This window comes from Prinia subflava, chromosome 5, assembly GCF_021018805.1.
Source record: "Prinia subflava isolate CZ2003 ecotype Zambia chromosome 5, Cam_Psub_1.2, whole genome shotgun sequence".
NCBI lineage: Eukaryota > Metazoa > Chordata > Aves > Passeriformes > Cisticolidae > Prinia > Prinia subflava.
In genome coordinates this window covers 57,658,608-57,669,142 of record NC_086251.1, presented here as the reverse complement: position 1 = coordinate 57,669,142, position 10,535 = coordinate 57,658,608, and the positions used below count along the sequence as shown (strand labels likewise).

At 41.5% G+C, this 10,535-nt stretch overlaps 1 protein-coding gene across 2 annotated transcripts; it reads left to right on the top strand.

Annotated features, from left to right (window-relative positions):
- The first annotated feature begins 278 nt into the window (after nucleotides 1–278).
- SNAPC1 (small nuclear RNA activating complex polypeptide 1) lies at nucleotides 279–9,189 on the top strand. 2 transcript variants are annotated; one of them, XM_063399558.1, is made up of 10 exons: nucleotides 286–579; nucleotides 1,345–1,504; nucleotides 2,520–2,660; nucleotides 3,099–3,206; nucleotides 4,127–4,285; nucleotides 4,705–4,779; nucleotides 5,424–5,486; nucleotides 6,459–6,582; nucleotides 7,243–7,323; nucleotides 8,802–9,189. In XM_063399558.1, exons 1-10 carry the CDS (start codon nucleotides 452–454, stop codon nucleotides 8,828–8,830), a joined length of 1,068 nt encoding a protein of 355 aa, XP_063255628.1. In that variant the 5' UTR covers nucleotides 286–451; the 3' UTR covers nucleotides 8,831–9,189. The 2 variants fall into 2 exon arrangements, with proteins under 2 accessions (XP_063255629.1, XP_063255628.1); XM_063399559.1 differs by lacking the exon at nucleotides 7,243–7,323 and having other exon boundaries at nucleotides 279–579.
- Nucleotides 9,190–10,535: the final 1,346 nt, after the last annotated feature.

The following is a 10,535-nucleotide window of genomic DNA, read 5'->3' as shown; positions in this document are numbered from 1 at the left end:
CGCCTGCGGGGGCTGGGGCGCGGAGTGTGAAGCTCCGCGCATCGAGAGGGTCTCCGGGATCTCTGGGGCTGTGGTACAGCGGCGCCTGCCCGAGCGGACCCGCCGCTGCTCATCCCGCACGAACCCGCTCACCCCCTGGGACCGCCCAGGGACGCGCTGCTCGGAAAGGCATTTTCCGCGTGGACCGGGCTCGCCCTTCACGGGACAGAGCGGGACAGAGCGGGACAGAGCAGGACACAGCGGGACAGGGCGAGCGCCGGTCACTGAGGGGCTCTGGCCACACACAGGGGCAGCGCGGCCGCGCCGCGGGAGCGCAGGGACGGGGCAGCCCCGCTCCCTCACGGGCAGCCCCAGCGGCCCCGCCCGGCGCGGGCAGTGCGCAGGCGCGGGGCTGTTGTGGTGCGGCGGCGCATGCGCGGAGCGGCGGCGGGGTGAGCGCGGGGCCGGCGCGATGAGCGCCGTGCCGGGGCTGAAGGAGGACTGCGAGGAGCTGCTGGGCGCCTTCCTGCAGGCGGACACCGTCCGCTTCGAGCGCTTCGCCGAGCTGTGGCGGGAGCGCCGCTTCCACACCGTCTTCTAGTGAGTGACCGAGGGAGGGAATGGCTCCTGGCCGCCGCTCAGGCCAAGCCGCGCCTGCTCCTCGCCTTCCCCTCCCCTGCTCCTCGCCTTCCCCTCCCCTGCTCCTCGCCTTCCCCTCCTCTGCCCTTCTCCTGCCCCTCGCCAGGCCCGCAGCCCTCTGTGCTCAGCTTCCCCCCGGGGTGCTGCCCCCTTAAAGGGAGTGCGGGTAAGCGCTGTATCCCTCTCAGGCCTGGCTCAGGGAGATGCTTAGCTGGCTGGGCTCTAAAAAAACCTGCAGCATCGGTCTCTCTGTAATGATGGAAAAGAGTTTTGAATTCAGTGTGTTTCGTGCATTAGGGATGGGTGTAATTTGCGGGCTGACTCCGCAGGGAGCTTGGTGCGATCCTCGTGAGATTGAACAGTGCGATCGCAGGATTGCATGTTTCACTGAATCATGGAATCTCCTGAGCTGGAAGGAACCCACACGGATCACGGAGTCCAGCTCCTGGCCCTGCACAGGATGCTCCAAGGATCATACCCAGTGTCTGAGAACCTTGTCCAAATTCTTGAACTCTGTCAGGTTGTGATTCTTGGGCTTGTCCTCTGCAGGGCCAGTAGCTGGACTCTGATCCTTGTGGGTCCCTTCCAGCTGAGGACATTCAATGATCCTATATTTTTAAAACATCTAAAGCTTGTTTCTGCATTATAGGTTTTTCCAAAGCCTGGAGCTTTATATTTATCTGCTTTTAACATGCTGCTTTTTTTTTGTTTATTTGTTTGTTTTAGTGGTAAAATGAGAGCTTTGCAGAGGAATAAGCTCACAAAGGAGACTCTAGGTCTGGCTCAGCAGTACTTCTTGCCTCCCTACTCCTTCCAGATCCGAGTTGGTGCTCTGTACCTTCTGTATGGACTCTATAATGCCCAGCTTTGTCAACCAAAACAAAAGGTAATTGTTCCTGAGGTTTTATTCTCAGGATTTACAAGGCAGAAGATATGTGGTACACTGCTGTCTGCTTTGTCATCATAAATGGTTAGGCCATTTCCTCTTGCTTTCTTAAAATAAAAATATTTACAGCCAGAGTGGGAGCTATTGGAAAAGGCAGGGACAGAGAATGTGTTCATCAGCTGTAGGGTGAACCCCATTACAGCCTGAGTTATTCTTCAGAATTCCAACAGAATGGAGACTGAATTATTTCCACTTTCTTTGAACCAGAAAAGGAATTCATAAATAGGTTGAGAGGGTGTGTGCCTGAATGACACCCTCCTTGATGCTTTCAGGATAGGAGACCAATATCTAAAGGAATTACAAACTTCTGCAGGAATAAGAGGTTTGCTTAGGAACTTTGTGATATATGTTGTGTGCACATGCAAAATTGAGTCCAAATTCTTTAAATAACAAACCAAATTTGAAATAGTGTACAATGATGTCATGATGTCTCGTATTTTGACCTCAGAGAAATCAGTAACTTTTTTTTTGAAAATGAATTTAAGCAGTTTTAAAACCGCTGCTGGATAGCAGCTGTAAGAGGATGCATGAGTTAGTCAAGAAAGTTAAGCAGAGAAAAAGTGAGGTGGGCAGAGTGGACATGACAGGAGAGAAAGGAAGAAATAAGGGAAAGAGAACATCTATAAGGATTTCAGTGGCATACACAGTGGTATGAGTGTTGTTTCCTAATCACTAGTAAAGGGGAATGTCCTAGGTGCACACTATTTTTCACACACTGCAGAATGTGAAGAATGAATGTTTTCAGATGTCAGAAAGGACTTGTGTTCCACGTCACTGTCAAAGAAAGTGTAATAATCTGATGTGCATAAAATGATGATAGTAATAACAAATGTTATAGCTGGATCCTTCCTGCAGCTCTGCACATCCAGGTGTTGTCAGTAGTCAGATCACAGCTCAGTTAATTTGTGTGGTTGATTAAATATTGGTGTAACAGTGTGTGACTCTTCTGTTGCAGATCAGAATCGCGCTCAAGGATTGGTCTGAAGTCCTGAGATTTCAGCAGGACCTGCTCGACTCCCAGCATTATGATGCAGCCTATATCCTTAGGAGACTGCGACTTGCCAGAGCCTTCCATTTCACAGCAATGCCACAGCTAGTGAGCTATTGCATTAATTACTCACATTTTTAAATAAAACACCCCCATCTTTCAGTGCCTGACAGTTCAACAGCACTCGTGGTTAGCTCAGCTAATAATGCAATATGTTTGGCTTTACTTAGGTAGATGATTTGCTTGCTTTTGTTTGAATGCTTCTCACCTCAAAATATTTGTTCAGTATGTAGTGTTCCTAACAGATTTGAGATGTCTTACCAGTTGGGGAAATTAGTCTGGGTGCTGGATTAAATTCTTAACAAGAGAATAATTATTGAAAAGTGCGGGCTCTGAGCATGTGACAGCAAAGCAATGCTGATGAGATGGCTTTGTGCCTTTTCCATGTCTCCCATCTCCTAATTGATAGATATGCAGTAGGAATTCTCAAGGGGAGGTGCCATTTGAAGCTTTCTTTTAGGTTACAAACATTGCTTCTTGTTTTAGCTGTCCTACAGAACTAAGAAGAAGAAGATTGAGGAAAATCATTTAAAAGAAGAATTTAGGGACCCGTGTAACAGAGTGACCAGCCTCATCACTAATGATCTGTTGGAGGTACAGTAACCTTTAAACTACAATTAAGCAATGGGGTTTCTTTTGTTTTAATTTCTCTGTTGTCCAAGAGCTTTAACTTTTCTAATCAGTAGAGTCTTGTCCTTTGTGAGTCTCTTGTGGAATGCAGACTAAGGTAATTTTACCAGACACTCAGAAATGTGGCATTGACTTTGGAAGAATTGTGGTACCTTTTTCAATACTGAAATGTGCAATTATGTTTTGTGGTTTTGCCTCAGTAAGATGTAAGAGGGTCTAAATGATTAACTGTCCCTTAGAGAAAAATGGAAAATGAGGGGAAGCATGTTTGTTTTGATATGTCTGCGGGGGGGGATTGATACTTGTGGTGACATGAATTTACTTATCTGCAAGTTTATAGCCTTCTCTCACCTTTATTTCTCCTTTCAAACCTTGTTTTTCAGTTTTCTTATTAATTATATGATGCATTTTATAAAAATCTGAGTAATTCAAGCCAGGTAAAGATTCTTACATCATGCAGTGATAGAACTTTCTTTGCAGATTTTTTCATTTATTGCTGGCAAATGTGTATCAGTAAGGTTGACTGCAGTGATACAGAAATCTGTGAAGTAAAATGATTCCTCCAAAGAGATGAAAATAAAGCACAGTATCAGAAAGAACCCTGTGTGAACAGTAGCCCTGAGTAACCTGAGTTTAAATAATACAAGATGCTCTGTAGCTTATTTGATGGGTCAGCCCTGGTTAGCAGGATTTCTTGGCTCTGAAACTCAAATAATGTAACCAAAATCAGTTTCTGACATTCCTCCTGGTCCAATGCTTTTAGGATTCCTTAAATGAAACCATTCCTTAGAATAGTTTCTGTAACCCTGGGTTTGTATGTTGAGGACTAATATTGTTTTACTGCTGGATTTTTTTTTTCTGAAAGTCGCTTTTAATAATTTCAGGAACTGATGAATATTCACGACCACTATCAGAAAATGAAGTGTGTCATTTCAGCTGACAAATCCCAGCCAGACAAGTCCCTGAGCTTGATAAAAGATGACTTTGTGGTTGGTCTCAAAGACATAACCTTGGAACATCAGGAATGGCAGCAGAACAGAGTGGTAGGTACCACCAGCCACTGTGCTGTGGTGGCTCAGGAGGTTGGGTGAACGTGTAAGAACTGGATTTCTTGGTGTGGTTACCTCTGAGCTGGTAAATCTTAGACTGAAGGAGAAGGAACTGTGACACTGAAGGCATGGAATGTGTGAAAGCTGAGGCAGGGATGTGGTATGGAAAAAAGGGCTTGTGGGTGGTCTTCCCTCTGGGATACCACAGGTGACTGCTGAGAGGGAAGCACTGAAGGTGTGACCTCATGAAATAGCTCTGCAACACATTCCTGCATCAAAGAAAGGCCACAGTGGAAGGTGGATGTAGGAAATGGGCATGTGTGTAAATACTGGTTTTGTTTTTTACAATTCTTGGATTTTAGCTGCCTTGTATATGACAGATGTTTAAAGAAAAATGCTTTTCTTCCCCACAGAAATTACTCGAAACTGTTGAAGAAACTGATGAAACAGAAAACAAAAAGAAAGAAGAGACTTTGCTAAAATCAGAGGTAAGGAAACTGAACTACTTTACTATGCTGCACAGGCCAGATCTATGAAATTTTTGACTTCAGATGTCAAGCTAAGCAGTGTAGGTCAAAGTCTGATAGTGTCAAAATAAATTCCAGGGTCAGCTGGTGGGGCTGTTTGCTTGATTTTGTTTTTAACTCACATTATTTTCTATTGAGCTGTGAGCATTTACTGCAACAGCTCTTAGGTGATCACAATAAAAAGTCTGTCTCGGGTGAGGAGGGAAGAGCTGCATTTTCTCAGCCAAACTCCTTTACACTTCCTCCTGGAGTTTCAACTTAAAGGCAATATTCGTTTTTTATACTACAAAATTGTCTCATGTTGTACTTGTCTGCTTATTTCAACTTTGAATTTAAGTAAGATGTGAAGTTTCAAATTTGATTTTTCTCCTCCTGCGCTTTGTAACAGTGAAGGCAACCAAAATTGTGCTGTGTCTTTTTAATGAAATTTGAACTTTTTTTTTCCTTGAAGTACCATTCTGGTGGCATGGAAATTATGTAGAACTAATTATAGAGTTACACCTGTAGTGAGTTATTACTCAAGTGATTGCCTGATGTAATATCTCATTTCAGTACTCTATAATAGAATGAGAATCTTTTCTGACTGGACTCTTGTTTCTTTACAGGGTTCTGAAAGAGCAAGTGCCCTGGCCAGAATCAAATACAGGTCTTATTCTGCAGCTATTGAGGTGGGTATGAAAATTGATAATGGGGATGTATTTATTTTTCAAGAACAGTTTTAAGTTCCAGTTTAATGTAAATGTTGGGTCAAAAAGGAATGAGTTAAAATTGCACTCTGTAGTTCAGTTTTTGAAAGTTCTAGTTTTTGTAACACAGCAGGGAAACCCAAAGCTTTTATTCTTGTTAGAATATGGAACAATGCAGATAAGGCCTGTGCTTGGAGGATTTTAATTTACAGAATATCTTTTAATGCCTATGCTCCATTTAAGTAGATTTTAAGAAGAATGTATAAATTAAGAGGAATTTTAAGAAGATGTATAAAAATACCTGAGAGTTTAATTGCTCAGATTCCTTGGATCTTAGGTGTAGGAATCTTGGAAGATGGCTGTGAAAATGGGACTTGGGAGTTGAAAGTCAGTTGCAAGTTCTTAGAAAATTTGTTTCAGTAGCTTCTTCCTTAAAAGAATATTGTTGGTTTGTCTTTTTCTTAGCAGACCTATGAGCAACATCTCAACTTTCTCTATTTATATAAATCTCATATTGAAAAACGTGTCATTAAATGGAACAGATCTCTGGATTTTATAACAATCCAGACTCGTGAATGTGCAGTGATGTTTTTCACTTAAACAAAATATGATGGTAAGGAGGCTTTACAGAGCAGCAGGTTTTGGAAGTGTTTCTTTTGTGTGGGGGGATGCAGCATGGTGTGGCTTAATAGTAACAGAGAATGGATTGAGAATTAATTAATGTTTCATTATCTGCATTTTAAGTTATACACCCATCAAATCATACAAGGGTATTGTCCTCTTTTGGACAATGAAAAACTGAAGAACAGCAACCAGTGAGAGTCCTCCCTCCCTCTTTCCCCTTCTGTCCCTTTTCCACCCTGACATCAAGCTGATGTTTCAGTCCTGCTGGTTTGTCAGGTGACCCACAGCAAGACCTGGCTGTAGAAGTTCAGCTTTTTTTGTGTCCTTCAGGTGTCCAGATCCAGGAGACACCGTCAAGTGCAGTTAGAATCCTCTGAAGCAGGATCCAGTTGTGGGAAGTCTCCAAGGCGAAGCAGAAAACCCAGCTGGAGAAGAGTTTCTCCAGAAGTTAGAGGTATTTCTCCATTGCATCCATGAACGTGGGGAGATTGCAAAGGTTTATCCATTGCTTTGCTAGCTGGGTTAAATTTTGCTGTTGATCAGTGGGAAATTATTTTTCCTAAGGAAATTCTCTTTCTGATATCCAACTTTTCAATTGATAGAAGTTGCTCTGCTGAAATTTTTTGTTTACTCCTTATTTGTTATAGGTTAAATGAAACTAAACAGGCAAAATGGTTTTGAATTGTCTTTTTTTTTTTGAATTATCTTTATTTTGAAGGTGGGGATTTAATTTCAAAGTTACAAGTTCTTGTTTGCAGACTTGCTTAGCCTCTGCTAGGGAAAAAAAAGTTACTGAGTAAATTAATCCCTCTTCAGAGATGAGCATTAGGCAGTGTTGCCTTTGCTTGACTTTAAAAGAGTAGATGAAGTGTTTTAGAGCCATAAGGGCATTTTAAACTATTGAACTGATTAATTTGCTTTAAATTGGTAGTGTTAATTACTTGTTATTGAAGGTTTCTTAGTGAGCCATGTTGAAGGCACTGTGAGAAGTAGGTTTGTCTACAGCATTTGACAGCATCTCAGGAGAGCAGCAGTGAACAATCTTATAACTACTGGATGAGGGATGTAGAAGCAAAAAAAAAGCTGACAGTTTTCCCTCACAATCTGTGTGCAGGTGAAATGCAAGTGTCAAAGGAAACCATAACTCGGCATATCGGGATGCCAGTAATCACAGAAGAGGACTCGGATGCAGGAGGTACAAGGATTGGAATTCCAGCAAACCAGTGACTTGTTTTGAAATATCCCTCTGCTGTGTTTTTCTGAAACTAGAGCTGATATTTTGGATCAGGTCCTGCTGCCTTGCAAAAGCTACGTTTGGTTTTAGCCAGGAAATTGTTGCATGAAAATTGAAACTTTGAAACAGCATGGCAAAATCCTGAGAGCTTTTTCTACATGGATTTCATCGTAGTGTGTTCAGAGTTAAAATTGGTCTGGTTTAAAGGAGTCTCATTCTTCTGAAATACAAGTTTGTCTTGAGGAGTTCCATTGTGTAGGGAAAAGTGATTTTTTTGGTCCATCACCCACTTACAGAAGATGTTTGTTCTGGTAACTCTGGGAACTTGGGAAAGAACAGCCCTTGCTACCCTCACCCTTGGTGAGGGGAGAGAAGGTTCCTCCCTAACTTTGGTTTCAGCTGGGCAATGTTTTATGGTTTGAGCCCCAGCACAGCAATAGCAGCCTCTGCTGTACCAGAAGTTATCTGACATTGTTGGGGGAGGACTCTGGGAACTGCAGCAGGGGAGTAAATGGCTTTGCTGTCACCCAGGTTCATGGAAATAATGTAATTTTAATTGGGAAGCAATGGTAAAGCAGATTGCTCGAAGCTTACAGTGGAGTTGCTCTGCAGAAGCATCAATGTTGGATGATGCTGAGCTGCTCTGCAACTCAGAAGCTTCAGAAAATGTTCTCAGCTCCTTGAGCAGAACATGGCACAGTATAAAGAACCTTTTGCAGTTCATTTACTATCCAAAATAGTATGTAATTGAAGGATATTTAATACAAGGGATATCTAATACAATTTAACACATTTAAATGTATTGAAATACATTTTTATTGACATTGTAGATTTATATTTGCTCTTTCTAAAAGCGAAGGAGCATCTCGTAGTACTGAAGTGAGATTACATTCTCTGGTCACTTTTATTTGTAGATAATGGGAATTCATTCAGTTTTAAATGGTCAGATTGAAGGTGCCATGGAGCATTTGTTTACTTTCCTTTCACTTGTCCACTTGTTGTGGACAAGAAATTTCTTTCTTAATCAGGAACATTCTCCATTTCTCAGAATTTTCCGATAAATGCTGAAGCATTAAACATGCCCAGAAGCAGTCTTTGCAGATATTTTCCATTATTAGTATTCCATTTGTCAAATTCACAGCAAATTCTGAAAGATGGTGGTGAGGAACAGAAGGTTTTTAAGATGGAATAAGTTTTGAAGTACAATATTTATCAATGAAATCTCACTTGATACTTTGAATGATAGTGTGCTGTAGAATCTAGAAAGATTTTTTTTTTTCTTATTTAAAAAACATGGGGAGAGGGACTGGGAAGGGATCTCAAGAGCTCATCTAGTTCATTTCCTGTGCTGGATAGAATTCATTCTACTTGAACAATTCCCATGAGAGAAGATGGATTTAAAAGCTTGTAAAAAACCCCTTCTCTTTATTTTCTTTCAGAAGTACCTCTTCCCAAGAGGAGAAGATGACTTTAGAGGATCCAGTTGGAGAAGCACTAATGTTAATTTTAATGACAAAGTGAAAATGTCAGAGGTAACACCAAGTGCTTGTTTTGGATACCTTTGAACTTAAAAGAAGTGTCTGGGACCAGAACCACAGGTGATACTGGAATACTGGTAGTGATGGGATACTTCAGCTCTCTCGTGGTGCCTTTATTCACCTGGTGAATGCTTCTTGTGGGAGACCAAAGTCGCTGTGTCCTGGCTGAGATGGAAAGAGAAGGCACAGAAAAGATTTGCCCTTGTAAGACATGTCTGTAATCCTTTATCTCTGAACATCAGGTTATTGACTGTTGGAAATTAGTGCAATAAATTCTTTTTTCACTGTTGACTTGCTCCATTTTATGGTGTGTAAACTGCACTGTTTATCATGGTTTGATCCCACACATGTGGACATGAACTTGCTGATAAGCTTTTTGTTGTGCCCTGTCTCCAGCAGATCTGGAGTTACTGTGAATTCAAATGGAGGGATGGAATGGGTCCTTATCAATTCTGCAGATAACCCTAAGCTGTATGAGGGCAGGACTGGAATTCAAAATGATCTTTATAAATTGGAGGGGAGTGAAAGAAGTGGGTGCAGAAATAAACACGGAGCTCATTACCGAGAGCAGCCACAGCATGGGGAAATGTTTGCTTGGCAACGGTGCAGCAGAAAAAGCAAATGGACTGAGAATCATCAGCTGGAGTGTGTTCTATAAACACTAAAATCAGTGGAATTTGTGTCACTCAGCCTTGGAAGGCTGTAGCCTCCAACATCCCCATCTGACCACAACAGTTTAAGAGGAATGTAGAGTTACTCCTTGGAATTTTTCCAGTTGATCACAGCTGTTCTTTCAAGAAAGCACAAAGGAGTTGTGTCCTTTTCTACAAGAAGAAATAGAAATTAGAAATTCGAAAAGTTTTGAGTACTAAAGGAACCTAAATTGAATGAATTAGTTTGCTAGTATGACTCTCAAAGGCCAGAGAAATTGAAGTGCTCTTACCTAGAAGAAAAAACATTTAAATGGAGTTACAAATGGTTTTACTGTAAAAGGTTTCCATATTAAATGTGTTGGTTGGCAAGGAGGAATGGGCCAAAATGACAAAGAGATCAGGCACTGGAAAAGCTGATGATGAAGTGCCAGTGTTACACTCAACTTTGTGAACAATAAAAGAGGAAAAAAATTGTAATAAAGCCAAACCTTACTGCACTGTAAACTGAACAGTCAAATATTCAGTTGAGTAACCAAAGTCTTGGTAGTCTAATCCAAAAGTCATTATTAGCTCAGATCTAATTATTATAGAAAAAGAATGTCTTTATAATAATTAGAAAAAGTTAAAAAAAAATAATACACATTAAAAATCCCTATAGTGGTAACAACACAGTTAAAGTCATCATACATGCATTTAGTTTCTACTCTTTTTTTTCTGGTTTATTGTTCACTCTTCCACTGTACTCTTTGTCCTGAGGTTGGGCTTAGGCTGTGGATGGAACGTGCCTCAGATGTGGTCTTAAAAGGACTCATCTATGGCTAGAAACATTTTGGAGGCATCATTTGTATAAAGTTTGAGCAATTTGGTTTTATTTGGGTTTTCTGGTAGTGACGCCTGTGCTTTTCTGTTACCTGCACAAATCTGTGCATTTCTTCTCCTACTTTTTGGTGAGCAGGTACAAAAAAACCAGAAGGGACCTCAA

Bases quoted from the DNA above. Each gene is read 5' to 3' on its own strand.
- SNAPC1 (XM_063399558.1), top strand. From the start codon at position 452: ATGAGCGCCGTGCCGGGGCTGAAGGAGGACTGCGAGGAGCTGCTGGGC. The intron at 5,487-6,458 runs GTGGGTATGAAA...TGTGTCCTTCAG, and splicing joins CTTATTCTGCAGCTATTGAG to GTGTCCAGATCCAGGAGACA. The intron at 7,324-8,801 runs GTACAAGGATTG...ATTTTCTTTCAG, and splicing joins AGAGGACTCGGATGCAGGAG to AAGTACCTCTTCCCAAGAGG.